This window comes from Bactrocera neohumeralis, unplaced genomic scaffold (genome assembly GCF_024586455.1).
Source record: "Bactrocera neohumeralis isolate Rockhampton unplaced genomic scaffold, APGP_CSIRO_Bneo_wtdbg2-racon-allhic-juicebox.fasta_v2 ctg1747, whole genome shotgun sequence".
Taxonomy (NCBI): Eukaryota; Metazoa; Arthropoda; class Insecta; order Diptera; family Tephritidae; genus Bactrocera; species Bactrocera neohumeralis.
In genome coordinates, this window is record NW_026089828.1 from 9707 (window position 1) to 30194 (window position 20488).

The 20488-nt window shown below is 37.4% G+C and overlaps 2 protein-coding genes and 1 long non-coding RNA gene across 4 annotated transcripts; 1 reads left to right on the plus strand and 2 right to left on the minus strand.

The window, feature by feature from the left end:
- Positions 1–5925: 5925 nt before the first annotated feature.
- LOC126766576 (tigger transposable element-derived protein 4-like) lies at positions 5926–8055 on the minus strand. The gene is made up of 2 exons (XM_050484335.1): positions 7669–8055; positions 5926–7464 (listed from the first exon to the last, which is right to left on the minus strand). Exons 1-2 carry the CDS (start codon positions 7776–7778, stop codon positions 6579–6581), a joined length of 996 nt encoding a protein of 331 aa, XP_050340292.1. The 5' UTR covers positions 7779–8055; the 3' UTR covers positions 5926–6578.
- A 985-nt stretch (positions 8056–9040) lies between these two features.
- On the plus strand, positions 9041–20124 carry LOC126766578 (uncharacterized). Its single transcript, XR_007668916.1, has 3 exons — positions 9041–9324; positions 9383–9502; positions 19036–20124. It is a non-coding gene; the product is annotated as an uncharacterized LOC126766578 (long non-coding RNA).
- LOC126766577 (uncharacterized) lies at positions 13634–16939 on the minus strand. 2 transcript variants are annotated; one of them, XM_050484337.1, is made up of 3 exons: positions 14470–16939; positions 14165–14390; positions 13634–13792 (listed from the first exon to the last, which is right to left on the minus strand). In XM_050484337.1, the coding sequence occupies exon 1, from the start codon at positions 16660–16662 to the stop codon at positions 14992–14994; it is 1671 nt and encodes a 556-aa protein (XP_050340294.1). In that variant the 5' UTR covers positions 16663–16939; the 3' UTR covers positions 13634–13792; positions 14165–14390; positions 14470–14991. The 2 variants fall into 2 exon arrangements, with proteins under 2 accessions (XP_050340294.1, XP_050340293.1); XM_050484336.1 differs by having other exon boundaries at positions 14165–16939.
- Positions 20125–20488: the final 364 nt, after the last annotated feature.

The window sequence follows — 20488 nt, forward strand, 5'->3', positions numbered from 1 at the left end:
AAGGAGAAAAACGTAAAATAAATTATGAAAATTGGAAAGATATAAGTAATAAGAGGCTGAGAAATAGTGGAGAAGCATATTCAGGAAGAAATGGAAAAGTTGTACATAAAAAAAATGCTCCAGAAACGGTAATGTGGAAAAACGTTGTAAGTGTAAGCTGTGTCAATATCAGCTTTGTTTTTGTATTCATCAGAGTTTCAACTGCGCTTGTTATCTACAGTGCTCAAGCTTCAAATTGGAGACTATTCAGAAGCATTTCTCTCAATTTTATCAAATGGACTATGACAAGCAAACAAATTTTTTACGCTCTTTAATCGAATTGAAAGAACCGCAAAGAAGAAGAGTTTCAGAGGGCACATCACGTCGAAATCTAACTGTGAACTATTTTCTACCACAGCACAATGAGAGAAAAGTGAGAGTGTGCAAACAAATGATTTGTCATACCTTTCAAGTGACACAACGAAGACTACAAATTTTAGTTGAAAAACTGAAGGCGGGAGATAGTTTGAGTGATCAGCGCGGACGGCATGATAATCGGCCGAATAAAATCGTTAATGCTGAAAAGAAAAGTGTCATGGAACACATAGAAAGCTTTCCTTGTCAAGAAAGTCACTACAGTCGTTCAAAAAAAAATTGCCTCCATCCAGATTTAACTATTACAAAAATGTTTAAATTATTCAAGGATAAATATCCAGATAGCACTATAAGTTATAATACATACAGAGATATATTTAACGCAGAATTCAGTTTGCGATTTGGATTACCAAGGTCCGACACTTGTAAGCTCTGCGATAAGTATTATATAGAAACGATTGCCGCTGAAGACCAGAATAAAATAAGATGCATAGAGAAACTGGCAGAGGCACATCACAAAAAGGCTGAAAAAGCATATTCTAAGCTGAGTGATGACACAAAGTCAGCTTTAGGCAGTTCCCATATTGTTGCGCTTTGCGTTGACTTACAGCAAGTGATTTATACTCCAAATCTCACACATACGGACGTCTTTTATCAGCGGCAGTATTCGAATTACAACTTCGCTATACATAATTTGGGGCAAAATACTGTTGACATGTATACTTGGCATGAAACAGTTGCAAAAAGGGGTGCAGCTGAAATCGCTTCATGTATTTTAAGACACATCACTTCCACCTACGCTATTTTAAAAGCTGGAGATGTGAGAAAATTAATTATTTGGTCCGACAGATGTGTGGGTCAAAATAATAATTGGACCATGATCGCCTTAATTTACCATCTAATAAAAATGAAATACTTTTCTGAAGCTAATCAGAAATTTTTAGTTTCTGGACACAGCTTTTTACCGTGTGATAGAGATTTCTCTCTAATTGAAAGGAAAAAGAAAACAGCGCGGATTTATACCCCAGAAGATGTTCACGAAATGATTAAATCAGCTAAGCCTTCTAACCCTTTCAGGGTGCATCAAATGCTTCAAATTGACTTTAAAAACTTTGATGTTCTCATAAAAAATTTAAACAAAAATACGTGCAAAATAACCGAAGGTAGATGGCTACAAATTACTGCAGATGACATGCAAGTTTTACGTCTCAGAATGAATCACAGTACTGGCGAACCATGGCATTGTCACAGCTTAAGGAAAAAGTCAAAATGTCAACAGAAATATGCGCGAGATATATTACGTCCATATGAATTACCAGTTCTTCGAAAGAAACCAATAGCGATTCTTGTTAGCAATGGCGGTCTATTTGCCCAATCAAGATGCTGAGTTTTATAGGGCCATTTGTAGTTAAGTTAGATACTGAAATTATGAATTATTATTTTTATTTTCAACTTCTTACATGAAAACTAAATTGCCGCTTTGTTTCTTCTTCTTTATTGAAATAAAAACTGAAATAGAAGCATTATTGTTTAATTTATTATTACTATTTACCACAGAAGATGTTGGTTCTTTAATAAAATCTGTAATAACGCAGAGTATTGCGTTATTTTAATAAGAAAGTAAATTTTGTAATTATTGAAACTTTATATTTTCCTTTAACCAGTATAATTGAACTCGATATTTAATTTTTAATTATCACTATCAGTGTGGAAAAATGTTGTAAGTGCCATCGGCTATGATGCTGCGTGTAGTGGAAAAACGTGTTATCGTCGCTACAAGCAAGGCGTTTACAACGTTATTCCATTAAAAAAAATTTAAACAGCGAACCTTGTTAATACTGTACATTTTTTTTGTTTAAAACTTTTGTAAAATATTAACAAAAGATGTAATATAAATAAATATTTAAGCAAAAACTATTTAAAAAAGAATCCACGTGTTTAAAACGTTTTTCTTCTCTGTTGAAAAATTCCAAATTTGGCGCTTACAACGTTATTCGAGGCGATGATTCAATTATATAGGGTAGTTTTCTTCGGCTACTAATTGAAAATTTCCAATTTCCATTGGTTCGGCCGATGATTGGCCAGGAATATCATTATTCGGAGAAGTATTATTACTTGTACCAAATTGACATTGATTTTGTGAAAAACATTTTCGTCCAATATTTCGAGTATTAGATGTAAACCTCGACTGTACCGAAGGGTTTGAGTATAAGTTATTATTATTCTGCTGTCCATACTGCTGTTGAAGTCGTTCATTATTGGTGTTATTGTTGTAGTAATGTCCCCTGCTAACGTTATTGTTGTATGGTTCACCACAGTTTTTGTATTTGTAATTTTGTCCAGTACTATTACTATTGTTGTAAAACTGATCTGCATTCGAATATCTATTTATTTTGCTATTTTGTTGTTCATATTTATTAAAATTAGTACAAAAATTTAATCGATTATTATATTTTAAATACCCATTTGATTTTATAATATCATAGGCATCTTTTAAATCCTTAGGATTTCGACTAACTATTATACTTTTAACTGGCTCTGGTAAACCGTATTTGAAAGAATTGAGAGCTATTCTACCATTACTTTCACAATTAATTCCATTTATATTATTTTCACTAAAATATAATGCATTATTTAAACGACATAGTAAAATATTAAGATTATTATAAAAATTTTCTATTGTTGAATCGCAACGACAAGACCTTATTTTATCGATTAATTCATCAACCGAATTTTTTTCTCCGTGGTTATCAATTAATACTTTTTTAATCAAAGGCCTAGTATCAACATTACCATTGATTAGTAATGATTGTCTTGCATTGCCAACGATTTTATCTTTTATATTTCCCATTAGTAAAATTTTAAAATCTACTGGGAAGGACTCTAAAATAGGGATCATAGAATCAATTCGTTCTATAAACCCTAACAAAGAATTTTCATTGCCATCATATGGTAGTATGCTAGAAAGATTTGTAGAAATAAGTTTAAATTTAGTATTAATATCTAAGTTGTCCATTTTGACTGTGAGTTTTTGTACAGTGTTATCAAAAGTACTCCGGTGCAGTGTTGTTGCAGTATTTATATTACAGCTGCTTTTTCTTTTTCTTGTTGGCGTTTAGTTGTTGCAGTTGGATATGCAATTTTGTTGTTGAAATGTTGTTTTTATAAATACCTGCATTAATGATGTTTTTTGTAGTCGAATGTTCTGGTCTGTCCAAAACGGCTTTTTTCCTTCTTCAAGGTGACCTTCTAGCTATTCCCCAAAGAGAAAATGTTGTTGTAAAATTTTTCTTATTAGAACCGCTTTCGCTTCACTTCACTTCTTTCAAGTATCCTTGATGTAAATGTTTTTAATTTTTTCTTATTGGAACCGCTATCGCATAACTTCTTTCACTTGTCCTTGAGGTGACCTTTATACAATTTGAAGGTGACCTTAACTTTTATAATTATTTTTTACTAATTTTTTTGTAATACAATAAATTAACTTCACTGTTTATTTAATTTCGTTGAATATCTCTGTTTTTGTTGCTTTTACGCACTTTGAGTATTCAGAAATGTTTATAATGTGTATAAATTGAGGTGTTCTTTAATAGTCTTCACATTTTTTTATTTTTAAATTTTATGTGTGTATTCTTTTATTATTAATAGCACTTTTCGCACTGAAAATTTCGTTTTTTTTCTTTTTTTTTTAAGTATTTAACTACTTTACATAAAAATAAAAATTTAACTTTTATTTTCTAGGGGCGTCCGACTGCGCCAATAACAAGTCCGTTCTTTTCGAATGTAACTTTATTAATTAATTACAATTTCCAATCCTTACAGCTAGGAAGTTAACATAATGTATGTGAGCTTAAAACTAATGAGTGCAAATGTTTATTGTTGTTGTTATTATTTAAGAGAAAGAGAGAATTTAGTTTAAGGAAAGATCAATTAGCAAGTATGGAAATTATGAAATGAGAAAAAGAGATATGAGAGGATAAGTAAGACAGGTAAAGAAACAATGAAGAAGGAAGTGTATGTTGTTGGTAGTGGGAGTATTGGTATATGACTATATTTTAATATTGTATAATCGTACAGTTTAAACGATGTATAGTTGTCACAATAACTCCTAGTAAATAAATCTCAACTGATGTGCGAAACCTGGTTGTAATATACTATACGACTGAAAATAATTCATTTGGTAAAATATAGAAACCAACATTCAAACCATACTTTAAAACTTGAGATAAAATCAAATTGTTAAATGGAGAGAGGCGTATGCATACCAAAAGGCGGGAAAAGAAGTACATATTTAGGCAGACCAATAAATCAAATCTTATAACTTCTGAAGACAATTGAAAAAAGTTTAGACGCCTATATAAGAGTAAAGCTTTTGTAAGCAAACATGTCGAAAGCACAACCAGCCTATACAAATGGTAGATCCCCGGAGACAGCACTTCGCTCGCTAATCCTAAATATAGGCATAAAGAGCTCAAGAGTATAAGGAATATGCTCTGGACGTCTTTTTTGACATATGTAAATGGAGCATTGAATATTTCCTCCAATAATGCAATCGTTGAAAGTCTGGAAGCAGTCCTGCTCTGCAAAACGGGAGTACTAAGGACAAATTCAACAGTGGCTTTAGAAAGCCTACCACCAAATGGAAATTGCAGTGGAAAGCAATGCAGCAAAATCAGCTGCAATATGAGCGGCGCTTAGTGAATTCTATTGCAAAACTATTGAATTTTTTTTATCATTATATCATTGGGTGTTATTTCACTACACATTTGAAAAAATATTTACATTTAAAATGCACACCCTTCTTTTCTTTTTTAATATCACAGCCGATGGCGTCAAAAACCTTAAGTTTTTATGCGTTATATTGGACTGTTTTTATTCGTTCACTCCACATGACCATTTAATGCAAAAGAGCAGAGCAGCACCAAAGCCCTCAAGCCTCCACCCAGCTCCTGTTGAATGGACAAAAAATCGTTGTTGTCAACATACAAGGAAGTCGCCTGGCCGGTCATCGACTACGCTGTACCGATATGCTCCTGGTCAAAGAGCACAATGCACTCCTCCCCTAGTATTGCGATGATTTTGCAGAAACCGTAGTTGTAGTCAACCCACCAACAATGTCGAATGAAGAGCTAAAATTAGTCCGATAATATAGAGTGAATCTGCGCAACTTCGTTCTGGATGCTGTAGCAGATTAAACTCGTTCTTATCCAAAATCGACCCAGACATACCAGACATATGTCTGTCGTGCAATGGGTCACCTTAAGTCTAACCACCTTTTTGCATTAGATAACCGTTACAACAACAATAATATTGTCAAGTTGTTAATTGACATGTTTTCAAAGTTTAAGTTTTCATTATTATATGTTACCTGACTTCATGATATCATTTTGTTCGCTTACTGCGCCAGTTTTATGTACTGTATCGTTGTACCTAACAAATCACCGTCAGTCAACTTTTGTCCGCCCATGAGAGGTGTCCGCTCAATGGAGTGGGTAGCTATTTTATAAATTTTTAATTTTATTATGTCCTTAATACTCACCACTTTCAGATTTAAATGCAAAACAATTCATATAACATTGTTCAAACAGGAATTTATGTATGTATTATGTACTTTAAAAATTCATATAAATTTCATGTAAATTCACATGAAGTAATATATAAAAAATATAAATATTAAATTCATTGCTTGCTGTAATTGTAGACTGGCTTAAGTTTTTTTGCTTTTTTAAAAGAAAATTGTTTTGCAGACGGCTTTCCAAATTTTGCAAAATTTCCGAATGCAATAAGGGCGTCGCTACAAAATCTTTTTAAATTTGAAACGGCAGTCAATGCGGTTTCGTTTGAGAAAATTTCATTCCTTTCTTCGGTAGTACTCTCATTATCAGTACTATTATCGTCAATAGTTTCTATGGTTTCGCCAATTATAACGTCTAACTCGAAGTCTGAGCTTTCGGTCCATGCATTATTATCTATTTGGACAAAGTCATCCGGATTTGAATGAGTACACTCTCCAAGGGCTTTTGATAATTCAAAAATCGAAGCCAGCGTTGATAACGGCAAGTCATCTTCGGGATCGAATTCAGGAGCCAGATTTCTATTTTTGTAAAATCCTGCTTTTGGAAGCAATTTTTTACGGTTTGCGGTTGAACATTTGCCCAGGCTTCTTTTATGAAATGTATTGCCTCTAAAACGTTTATATTTTTTTTTGGCGAACCAGTCTATGCTTACCAAAATATTTTAACCTGAGAGTTTCGGTAGTGAATTTTAAAATTTTGAATAATTCCTTGATCCAAAGGCTGGCAAACTGAAGTGGTGTTACTAAGCAGAAATAGTATTTTAACATTTTTCAAACTCATATCTCGAGGGTGGGATGCTGCGTTGTCTAAAAACAAAAGTACTTTTCTGTTTTCCAACTCCATTTTTTGGTCGAGTTCTTTCAACCACTGTGTCATCACTTCACGCGTCATCCATGCTTTCTTAATGGACTGCCAATTTACTGGAAGCTTTTTTAAATCTATTGAAGCAAACGCTCTCGGTCGTGCAGCTTTCCCTATGACAAGGGGTTTTTCTTTTTCCCCTGCCATATTTGCACAAAGCAAGACAGTCAACCTTTCTTTCGATAGTTTACCTCCACGGCATACTTCATTTTTAAGAGCCAATGTTTTGTTTGGCAAAGCTCTGAAAAAAAGGCCTGTCTCGTCCGCATTGTAGACATCCCTAGGGCTATAACCAATCAGAAATGATGGTAGTTTATCTAAAAATTGCTGCACATCTTGCATATCAACAGCAGCACTTTCACCACAAATGTATTTGAATGTTATATTATGACGGCCCCGCCATTTTTGTAGCCAACCGTTAGAAACCACAAAAACATTAATCCCCAGCTTTCGGGCAATTTCTCTTGCCTTTTCTTGGATTATTGGTCCAGATATTGGAATGTTTTGGCTTCGTGCCTTATTGAACCACTCTAAACACATTTCATCAACTTTTTTTCCATCGATTTTCATGAATGACCTTTTTGATTCGACATTGCTCCCAGACATCCATTTTGTTCGAATTTCTTCTTTATTTTTAATAACCAGCGCAGCCTGCGTTTTTCCAATTTTGAACCTGATAACAAAAATTGGGCACATTTTCAATAACGTATTCCAACAGGAACTCAGTGTGTTTATAATTATGTTGCAAAAATATGTGAAACAGGAAAATAATACTAAATTTTGTAGTACTAAACGATTGTGTTTGATTTAAAAAAAATTGTACACACAAAAAAAAATTTTTAAATAATTTTTGCACGACTTTAATATTAAAACTTACCTTTCGGCCAATGCGCGGACAGACAAATTGTTTTCCTCACTAACGTTGATTAATTCAATTTTTTCTTTTAAGCTCAGGTTTGACCTCGCCATCTTACGCATTATGTACATAAATGTTTACACAATCACTAAACGCAATTCACTGAACAAAAAACCTAAGCATGCGCTTCATAAACACATTTAGGCTGTTCACGGTAAGGTGGTTATCGGGTTATGTGCTTATTAGATTAAAAATAACCTCTATGCTCCGTGAGCACCCTATGTTGTATGGTTATTTGCTTATGTTTACACAAACAGCTGTTCATTGTTTACAATTTTAGTTCAATGAAATTTGATTTCGGCTTCCGTCCATTTTTTCACCTCCTTTTCTCGCCGGCGCTTTCGTGTTTCTGTAGACACTAAAATTAGAGTATAAATAAATGACAAATTGTACTTTGTGATTCTTATTTACTTTTGATAATTATTGATGCTTTTCCTTGCTTTTTATTTCGGTTTTAATTTGCTGATTGTAAACAAAAACCAGCTGTTAATAGCAGATTTTCCAATAAGAAAATCTAAATGGAAATGCCATTCGCTTAGTTTTATTTATTTTTTGTGCTGCCATTTAGTAAAATTCCAACGACTTTCTAACACTGGAAATAAGCAAATAACCACATAATCTGTAAACAAGGGCCTAGTTTGGTCAACTTTGGTTATTTTGTCATACCGCATTTTGTTGTTGTTCACTTAATCAAATAATCACATAACCCGATAACCACCTTATCGTGAACAGCCTAATTACATTGAATTCGGGGAGTCCCCTTTTTTCATTTGTTATAATCTGTTTATACATACGCCATACAAACATTCTCATATTTTGTCCGCTTACGAGGGGTTCGCGTCCGCCCAAAAGAGGTTTTTGATTGATTTGTTATGAAAACAGAAGTCAATGTCCGTCGATAAGAGCTTCGTGTCCGCTTAGTAGAGGGGTTTCGTCCAACTTTGTAGCAATGAACTGTCCGCGTCCGGCCAAGAGAGTGTCCGCCTAAGGAAGGGCGATTTGTTCTGAAAATTGTACTTAAAACTTGGTGCATGAAAATTGTGTTTGCATTTGAAATTTTCGTACTTATTATCAACAGAATATTCGCCCCACGTTGTTGTGTATGCATGGAACCAATTATGCCCAAACCCGGTGAAGAAGAAAATGAAGTATGACATTATTATTATGATATATACGTATTGATATTAATATATGACATCATTACATGTTTCAATTTTAGGATTGTGGTTTACTATTATCTTCTGAAGCAGAAGGTTTGCAAAAACCGTCCAAGGGAGGTGTCCGTCTAATAGAGGTGTCCGTAATATATGGAGAGGTTTACTATTATTTTAAACGTGTTCACTTTGAAATCTTAAGTGTTCACTTTTTAAATCAAAGTGTCACTTTCTATTTAAACGTGTTCACTTTGACATTTAAGAATTTAGAAGTGTAAACAAGATACAAGAATGACCAGTCAGCGTAAAATTATACCGGAAAACGACTTGCTGCGAATTTTTGGCAACGATATCCAAATTAATGAGCAGGGTGATTTAACGTACACGTGTGTTGAGGAAGATACGGATCTCCTTAATCTGCTAGAGGAGTTTGATCTGGAAACACTTTTTCTTGGCCTAAAAAGTAAGTAAAAATTCTTCCGCAATATTAACACTTATGCATTATTATTAATGCTCCTTAGATGCTGGAAGAACTTTTCGAAGCTTAAAATATTTGTCGAAAGAAGACATTGCGGAAGCAGTAAAAAAATATATGGTCTATATATGCAAAATTGTTTTTACTCAAATTACTTGATAGTTGTGTAAGTATGATATACATTATATCAGAGTTCGAAAAGTCATTTAATTTAAAATAAACTTATGTCGATATTAGTGACAAAAAGCTAAATAATAAGGTTGGATAATTCATTTCACAATCTACTGAATTTCTCAGTCTTTCTTATATAATATTAATTAATTACACCGGTCAACACGATTTTTGGGTCTGACATCTACATGTTAAATTTTGGTTTCTCCTATGACAAAAATAAGGAAAAATTTTTCATTTCCGGTTAAAGTTTGCTTTCGTAAAAATTAGAGCAATTTTTCAGTGATTTTTATTATTTTTCTACAATTTCACTATAGGCTATAATTAGAAAACTTTCCTTTAGATACAAGAGTCGTTTTTATTCAAGATGTGTGATAAACAATAATATATAAATGTAAAATAACAAGAAATTACTGTCTAAAAGTGAATATTTTTTGTATTTCTTTTATGCTCATATGAGCTCTCTCGTATTAAACCCCAAATATACTTATCGATGTAGATCAGCCCAAAGCAAACGTAAAGAACTAAAGATTAATATTTAAGTGTTTTTCAATGTCTAGAATCAGAATTCAAGCATGATAGTAGAAACCCCCAAAAAAATATTATAATAATATATATAATGTGGATGTATACGGCTGTCATAAGACCTATACTTACATATGGAGCTCTGGTATGGTGGACAGCGCTAAACAAACAATACAACATTAGAAAATTAAATGGAATACAAAGAGCAGCATGTGCGGGTGTTACTAGTGCAATCAGGTCATATCCGACTTATGCGCTCAATGTGGTCCTGCGTCAACTACCCATGGACATTTTTATTCACCCAACAGCAGCTATTGCGGCGATAAGAATAAAAGAATTGGGTGGTTGGAATCAGCAGAACTAGGGGCATAGTGTAATCTTAAACAAGCTCCCAAACCTGGATTTCAATAGACACTTCCAGGTGAGGATACCATCTAGACGAGAATAGAGAAGAGGTTTAAAAGGAGAGGAGAATACCATCTCCGTCTATACCGACGGGTCTAAAATGGACTGCGGAATAGGCACGTGGGTATTCTCCGCTGATCTAGGCATTTCTCTCTCTATACGTTTGCCGAACTCGGCTAGCAACTTCCAAGCAGAAGTACTAGGCATAGAAAAAACCTGCGAAGTCCTATCAGAAAACCACGAGAATATACATAAAGCAACTATATTTACGGATAGCCAGGCAACGCTTCTGGCCTTGTCTTCACCCATGAAAAATTCCAGTATAGTTCACAACTGCAAGAGAGCACTAAGCTCAATAAAAGACAAGTTCCAACTAGACTTGATCTGGGTTCCCGGCCACAGGAACACTTTCGGTAACGAAAAAGCAGACGAGTTGGCAAAGGCAGGAGCTTTCCTCAACGAATCCGAGGCGGAGCTAATACAAAGCCCGCTAGGATCGATCAAAGGAGAGATCAATAGACAATTTCAACAAGTTGCAAATAACAGGTGGAAAAACATAACAAAATGCCAACATATGACAGGAAAAGAACCAACGACTTATGAAAAAAAATATATCTTTTTATTACCAAAGATGTCTAAATCTATAAAAACTTTTCTATGGTGCTCAAATGGGTTAATCAAACATAAGAATGAGATCGAAACTGTACAGAACTCAGAAAATGTTGACGTATGTATGATATCGGAGACACATTTTACGTCACAAACCTATTTTAAAATTAAAAACTACGCAAATTACCATACAATTTATCATATCAATTGCGCCCGTGGCGGAAGACGCAATATAATTAATATTATTAATTAAATATATAAAAATTCGTTTAAACATTTTGAGGAAGAAGAACTAGCAACTGATAAGTTTCTTGCTACAACAGTGACTATTTACGGAGTTAAAAGTCCGCTCTCACTTACCCTTGTGTTTGGTCCTCCAATGCATCAAATTCAATTTGAAGAGTACCAACACTTAATAAACAGAACACCGGTCAACAAAAAAAAATAAATTTTTTGGGATTTCTGTTCTCATGCTTGAACTCTGATTCTAGACATTGAAAAACACTTAAATATTAATCTTTAGTTCTTTAAGTTTGCTTTGGGCTGATCTACATCGATAAGTATATTTGGGGCTTAATACGAGAGAGCTCATATGAGCATAAAAGAAATACAAAAAATAATCACTTTTAGACAGTAATTTCTTGTTATTTTACATTTATATATTATTGTTTATCACACATCTTGAATAAAAGCGACTATTGTATTTAAAAAAAAGTTTTCTAATTATAATCTATAGTGAAATTGTAGAAAAAATATAAAAATCACCGAAAAATTGCTCTAATTTCAACGAAAGCAAACTTTAACTTTACAATGTTTCCTAATTTTTGTCATAGGAGAAACTAAAATTTAACATGTAGATGTCAGACCCAAAAATCGTGTTGACTGGTGTTATACTTGGTTTGGGGCCCCAATTCTTGCTGACGATTCTCTTCCAAGTATACTAGTAGGCCATATATGCTTTATTTATTCTTTTTTCTATATTTATTTTCCAGTACAGTTTGGTGTCAATCTCCACCCCCAAGTATTTAGCAGTGGGGAACAGAGTTAGTGTTGTACCGTTTTGTACCGGAAGTTGAAACTGAGGGATTTCGGTTCTGCTTGTGAATAGCATCAATTCTGTTTTGTTCGGGTTAACTCCTAGTCCATTGTTCTTAGCCCATAGGTTTAACTTTCGTAGGGCTCTTTCCATAATCTCGCTGACTGTTGAAGGAAACATGCCTGATACCAACAACACTATATCGTCGCATACGCTACTGCTTTCACTCCTCCCATAAAAGTGGGAAGACGACCCCTTCTTGAGCCGTCCCTCTACTCACATAACTTGTTTGTGTTGCAGCGCCGTTTGATGATATAATCTTTCTACTCTCAAGTATCGATAATATCCATCTCCATGTGTCAGAGAATTAATTATAGCATTTACTTCTATATTATTGAAGGCGCCCTCTCTGTCTAGAGAAGCAGTCATGTTGTATTGTTTGTAGTGTAGTGATTTTTTAATTACACTTATCACCTCGTGAAGGGCAGTTTCGGTTGATGGGCCCATTATGTACGCATGTTGGGACTTCGATAACTTATCCGCTATTATTGTTCTTACATGTATGAAGGAAGGAACACAACTTTACTTCTTTTCCAACTTCTTGGGATGTAACATAGTTGAATGCTAGCTTTGTATATACTTTCAAACCTTCGAACCATTAGTTCTACCAGTTTTTGTTTTTGTCTACTATTTGGCTTCGGTAATCAGCTTCGTTTAACGGTGGTTCTGGTTGAACCCTCGTTGAAGGTGGTTGCTGACTCCTGGGGAAGTGCATTGTAATTAGTACCTCCAGGGACTCTTTTGCCGAGGGGATCCAATCACTTCCCGCCGCCCTAATGTAGGCAGTATTAATATGATCTTTGGATAGCATTTTGTTTAGCCCAGTTTTCTCTGCAACTTTCTATCGATGTGCAGAAAGATCGCCATGAGTCGTTTTTAGCTTTCCTGACTATTATTTGTATCTTTTCATAATATCTTTATATGGCTGCCAGATTTTGGTTCTAAAACTCTCACTGAAAGCTTTCCTTAGTTGTGTTCTCAAATTCTTGAGTTCACTGTTCCACCAAGGAAGAGACTTTCTCTTTTTCGGAACTGTTAGCGGAGTGGATTTATTGAAAGTTGTGGTTAAGATTTTTTCCAACTTCTCTACTTCAGAATCGAGTTCCTGAGGATTTCTAATACTCCTATTGCCTCCCTTTTCAAGGCATTTTGTTGCTATACTGGTAAATTTTTTCCACGCTGTTCTTCAAGGGTTCCGATATGTGAGAGGAGCACTGTATTTCTCGCGGATGCTGAAGAATATCCAGGAGTGATCCGACATGGAAGGCTCATCGGATACCCTCCGGTTATCCACAACGAGACTGTCTGTGCCAGTTGATAGCGTGAGGTCCAGCACTTCCTCCCACCCCGGAAACCTATCAGAGCTTGGGAAAATAAAGGTTGGCTTGTCGCCCTTGTTGCATATACTTAGATTACTATATATATATATACTGCAAGAGTGACTCACCTCTGGTGTTTATACTGGAGCTACCCCATACAGTGTGCCTTGTGTTTGCATCACACCCTATTAGGACATCTTCCTTCCTGTTTTCCTCTATTAGTCTGGTGAGCGGGGCCGGTGGTATGTCTTCGTCATGGGGCAAGTAGGCCGAGACCAGGAAGAAGGGCTTTTCCTTCTGTTCCACCTTAACCACTGTGATATCTTCTGTGCTGTAATTAGGACAAAGAAATGCATTTATACTTCTATTGATAAGAATGCATGCTAGGACCTAACATCCGCCTGCTCCACTACACTTATACTTCTACTTAGGATCTCTTTGAAAGTGCCCCAATTTGTATTTCTGGGGGTACGAGTTGGAGGTCGGTCCCCGACTACCACCCTCAGAGCAAAACGAATGATTCTGTGATCTGACAGTGAGGGCTCTTTTCATACCCTCCACTGCGAGATCAACCCGATCATGTTGTCATTGCTTAGGGTAATGTCTAGGACTTCCCTGCGGACACTTGTTACGAAGGTTGGCTCGTAGCCCACATTCTCAATGTTAATATTATTACTAAGTATGAATTCAAGCAGTGACTCACCCCTCATGTTGCAGTTCGTGCTACCCCATTCCGTGTGATGAGCATTTGCGTCACATCCTATGGTCAGGGGGAGATTGTTGGATTTGCAATACTCCACCAGACCAAGTATCGATGGGGGGGGGGGGTGCTGTAGCTGACTCTCCCGGAAAGTATGCGGATGCAAGGACGAAGTCCGATCCTTCCTTGTCCTTCACTTGCACCGCCACCAGGTCTTGCGTTAGAAACTCTGAAATACAGAAAAAGTCTATATCGGCTCTAACGACTACACAAGATCGGGGTCTCTCGCTAGAGAGATCCCAGATTACCTTGCTCCTTCTCATGTTGAGGCCTCTTACCTCTCCTTTGAACACCCAAGGTTCCTGGATTAGAAGGATGCCCAGGTTATCCGAGATGAACCTCTTCACGATGACTGCCGAGGCTGCCGATGCGTGATGTAGGTTCACCTGGGCCACTTCTATGCCGGTGCTGGAGCCTACAGAATCGGTTCTAAGAGAGACAGGTCCCCGTCTTCGTCCCCTTCATCGACCTGCATCTCCAACCCTTCCAGAAGCTCCTGGGTGGATGGCATCTTTTCTTCTTGCCCGTTGCTCTCGTCTGCATCCGCGGCGGTGGTCGCAACCTGCCCAGCCGAGATGAGTCCGCTGGGGGATTCGCTATCCTCCCCCGAAACCACAGATGCAGTCGCCTCCTGCTCCTGGGTGAATGACATCTTTCCTTCCTGCCCGTTGCTCTCATCTGCATCCGCGGCGGCGGTCGCAACCTGCCCAGCCGAGATGGGTTCGCTGGGGGATTCGCTGTCCTTACCCGAAGCCACAGCTGCAGTCGCCTCATGCGCCGCTGGGCGGGCTACGGGAGGAGCTGGTGCTACAGTTTGAATCCCTCAGTTTGAATCCCTTCAGCCTTATAAACTTGTAGGACTCGTCGTCCATCGTGATGTTGAGGTTCCACCCGGAACCCACAACACTGCTTGCTACGACTTTCCACGCCGAGGTACTTAAACCTTCGTTCTGGTTCCTCACCAGACTAAGCACGAAGTCGTAGCTATCCTCTGCACTTCTCGGAAAGAACGCTACCATGCTGTGTGTTCGCGGTATTTCCTCACCTCTCCTTACACACAGGGCCGGGCCCTTCCAACCCTCGAGCCTTGGCGTGATCTCCTTCAGCCAGGTGGCCGACTTCTCTTCCTGGCAGTCGACCAGCAGCATGCCGCCCTTAAAGAATATGCCGTTAAAGGCACCGGTGAACTTATTGCCAATGGATAGGGCCTTTACCAGGCAGTTCTGTAGGGCTGTAAGTTGCTCAGGCTCTAGGGCCTCCGCCGGGTAATTGCGGGGCACCACTGCCATACGGATGCTACTTACAGCCTCCGAGTATTTGCGGCTTTCGGTACTTATTGGCTGCTGGTTGGGGTTGGAGCGCCTACCACTGGCCTCTTGTGGTTTATCTTCCCCTATTCTCTTGGGCTTAGGTGGCACCTGAGGCGTTATTTGGCCACCCTTCCTCTTCTCCGATCGACTAGGTGCCTCCTGGGTCGCCGGCCTTGCTGCGCTCTGTCCCTCCGACGAGGCTGCTTTAGCACGACGACGCCTTCGGTTCCTGCGTTTTGTCGCGGCCGATCCACCGTTGGTACCTGCGTGTCGTACATTGTTAGGAGAGGGGTCTTTCCCACTGCTCCTACCCAGAGCCCCCCTTTCGGCTGACTCCGGGGTCATGCCGTCCTCAAGGAATCTTAGGTACCACTTAAGAGTGGCTCCACTCATTCCCAATCTACGTGGGTCGTCATGACCTCCTGGCTGTCCTGGCTCCGGGGTACAAGGAATGTTCCCTCGTTGCCGTCTTCTTTTACGTTCACCCCTTGATTCCACTTTCGTGAAACCACCCTCCTCTCCGCAGTCGATCCTGCTCGAGGGGGTTGCGGGGGTAGCGTTTGCGCGAATTGCGGTTGACGCGCTGCGTTGAGTGCCGCTGCAAGAGGGCACATCGTCGTCGTCGTCACGAGCGTGCTCTTCAAAGAGTGCACGTTCTTCCGGCGACAGGGCGTCCAAGAAGCTAAACTTACGCTTAGCCCCTGGGCCACTCTTGCCTGCGGTACTATTGCTGCTTCTGTCCATGTTCACCGTTTTGATTGTCGTTGCTTTGGTCGTTGCCGTTGTTGTTGTTTGTTGTTGTTGTTTTTGTGGTTGTTGTTGTTGTTGTTCTTTCATCTTGTTCTTACGACCGTTCGGCTCGTGTTGTAAGCCTCCCGGTCTAGTCTTAAAGAAGGGGAGTCTAAAAGTCCACTGCGCCAGAGCCCCTTGACGCAGTAAGGCCACCGTTACTTCCCAAGGCGGCCCAGTGTTGGGAAGGCTCCGTACGAATACAGCCGAATTTACCTCCTGGCTGCAAATCATCCAATGGGCACGGGTCGCATAACACCCTGGATTAGGAGGTGGTAGCTCTTGGTCACCGTGCACATGCAGCCTCCGACAGCCACCGGGGGCGATGCTCTGCAGCAACATCTCCGGTAGCTGAGAGATGCTGTGCTGTGCTGCGGTTTAAGCCCCTGCACCACGACAAGGTGCCTACCATTCGCAGAGGAGCTTATCACCATACTCGACGATCTGACGTCGATCTCCAAACATCTTCCTTGTATAGTGCTCGGGGAGGAGGAATTTCCATCTATGATGGTCACTTGCATGGCACGGATATTTCGACACCTTGACTTAGGGTGGTGTTGGTGCGGGTATCCTCATACTTCCACAATAGGAGATGGGCGTAAAGCTTAGGGTTTATTCATCCATATCACTCTTGTGGGAGTTATGAGGTGTCCCTCTTAATTCGTAAGATTAGAGTGCGGCGGCCAACTTCAAAGAGGGTGCATCGGTGAACTTAATTTAACTTTTTGCGACGAAAATCAATCAGAGATCAGTGTCTAATCGATATCGTAGACCACTCCAAAACGAATTTCCTGGAGGAACATTTGTTTGTAGAATTCTTTTTTCACGTGGCATCCCACACAATTTGTTGATCGCTCAAAAAATGCTGGTGTCGATTGGTCGAGATAAATGCTTAAAATACGATAACGCTGTTTCGAAACATGTCTATGACAACGTGACAGATGCTGAGCCATGAATTAATACGAAGGAGCCTGAATGTAAACAGCAGTCGACTGTATGGCTGTTTCAAAATGAGCCGAATCAAACAAAAGCTATTCGACTATGAAGCACTTCCAAGCAAATGGTGAATGTTTTTTTATATCAACGCAGAATAGTAAATTCTGAGTGATACATAAACATTTGTTTGCCAGTTGTCTTTCAAGTAATCATGAAAACAAACCGCCGAAGACGGATCACTCATTACCATGGCAATGCTAGCTCTTACGTATCGACTGAAACAACTGCATTTTTGTACACTCAAAATATCCTGAATCAAAGAATTGATTCAAATGCAGTCATATATTATGTCCCCTCGTAATCATTTTTCGTACGAAAATAACTCAAGCTCAACATGGAGTCGCTTAGATTTATAATAAAATGAATATAACTATGACAAAACACTATATTCTTCATATTTGTGCTGTGGATATATATTCCGATGTTTTGGGATTAGTTATTATAACACTAACCGAAATATTCTAAAAGAAAAGAACACTGCCCTTAGTCAACAAAATATGTCATGGAATGAAAAATGGCTGATACAGATTTATAGTAATTTTAGAGATATGCATATTAAAACAAGTAACAAAGAGCTAAGTACGGGTGCAACCGAACATTTTATACTACTGCAACTTGAAAGAATCAAAAATATACTTTAAATCTCAAACGTCAGCCAGAGGATCGGAATCTAACTAATTTAAATATACATATCTTATATATATATATTTCATGCGTGCGTGTGTACGCTACTAAACTCCTCTTAATCGATTGGATCGATTTTGATGAAATTTTTTGCGTGTGTTCAAGAAAATTCGAGAATGGTTTAGATGCACAATTTGGTCCAATTTTTTCGCTAAATACTAACGCAAATATAGTTGTATGTACATATGTATCTACAAATCGTGCAATAACTCAGGGACCGTTATTTTCGTGCGAGCCACCGCTAGCCAGACGGCGCCAGCGCAAGTTAGCTTGCCGGCTACTAAATATCCGTATATACTTATATAAAAAATATAGGAAAGATATTGTTGAAATATCGGAAAGCAGAAGTTTTATTTGATTATTGCTGCACATTGTTGTAATAACGGGATAAGCATCAAAATAATTTACGCGTTTCTGGTAAAATACAACGGAAAGGAAGGCTTCGTTAGGTGCATAAATTATATACTGAAATGGCACAATTCCAATTTCTTGGCGCCGCGCTCTAGGCACCGTTGGAAATAGTAATCCGACAGACTGCGCTACCATCACAGTACCGAATATTCAATATTATTTTATTTAATCGAATTGAGAAAAATATTTCGTAGTTTTGTGTTATTATTGTGTGATTTTAAGTCGTGTGCTAATTAAAATATTATATCAAAATATAATTAGTGTTTAAGAAGTTTTGAAGTGTGCAGAAAAGACTATACATTTTGCGAATGTGCCGAATCGAAGTGAGTTTATGTCTTATACATTTTTGCATTAAATTTACACTTGCGTTCATTAACAACCACCCTAACTTTCAAATTGATTATTTGTGTAGCTCATTGATTTCATAACGATATTTTTATTATTATTTTTATTAAAAATTATTCATTTTTGGAAATATTAAATAAAAAAGCAAAGAAATAAAATGACACGTTTTTTACCCAAAATTTGTTACACTTCATCATTTTAGTTAATTAAATAAAATTTCATCTTCAATAATTAACTCATATTCGTTGTGTATTATTTAACAGTTTCTTATTTTTACAGAAAAATGCCGTGAAAAAGCAAGAAATATTGGTCGACGTACACGTGTAAATGAAAATTCATGGCAACGCACTCGACGTCTTCTAAAAATTCTAATACCTTAAGACAACGAGGGGCAGTCAACAAGCGACCAAAGCACATAGAGAATATAACCAACGGCGAATGCAGGATAATCGAGCATTGGTACGAACATCACTTAATCGTCTCGCGTTGCAATATGATCCTGATATAAACTATAGGTCACACCCATTAATCATGATCGGTAGGTATGGACAAAGAGTGTCAACATTGTCATGTTTTCAAGAACAAAGGTGAATCAGCTGGTTTGTGTTGCATATCTGGGAAAATTTCATTGCCACCGCTTAATATACCACCGGAGTCTTTAAAAACACTTTTAGCTGGAACCAAATCTCAATCAAATTCGTTTTTGCAGAAAATTCGTAAATTCCATTCATGCTTCCAAATTACATTGTTTGGAGCAACAAAAAATGTTCATCATGAAGATGGTCGGAATTTTGAATCTACATTCAATATTCAAGGTCAAGTGTACCACCGAATCAGTTCATTGCTTCCAATGCCTGATGCCGAATACATACATATTTATTTTAAGGGAAATGAGGAGACACAATCTCATACACGCTGCGCTTACAACCATATACAGCAGAAGGAAGATTGAGAAATTGTGGACATTTTGGAAACGTTTCTGAAAAACCATAACCAATTGGTACAATTGTTCAAGACCCTTTCTAACAGACTGCAAAACGACAACTACGTCATTGTCATTAAAGCAGACGAAGTGTCCTATGGAGAGCACACAGGCACTTATAATGTTCCAACTGTTAATGAAGTTGCAGTTGTTATTGCTGACCTACCCTGCCAGCCACGAGCGATTAAAAAACTAGTGAAACAGTAGGTACAAAAGTAGTGAAAAAAGTGGTTAGATTGCCATAGGCCGCGTAAAGATTCTAACCGTACGTATACATGTGATCATACATCTCTGTTGCGCTCACTCCGCAGTGTCATATAAAAAAGTATATCTGTCCAGCTCTAATATACCCAATCGACTGCTGGTGCAGGGTTGCATTTTCTCTTTCCTAGTTTAAAATATTTTTAAAATTTCAAACAAAACTTTTTTAATTTAAAAATTTTTATTTTATTTTATTTTTTACATATTTACATAAAATGTATTATAATTTATTTAAACAAAAATATAATAAATTAAAAAAAAATTAATATCTGAAAAAAGATTTATTAAAGAAAAACATTATTGATACCTGAAAATAAAAGACAAATATCTAAAACAGATAATAATAAAATAAAGGTTATTAATACCTGAGAATAAATAATAATTACATTGAATTTGTAATGTCTAAAAGAAAAAGAAACATTAATTGTATAAATTGATGGTAATATCTGTAAGAAAAGATTAAAATAATAAAAATAGTGATAAAATCTG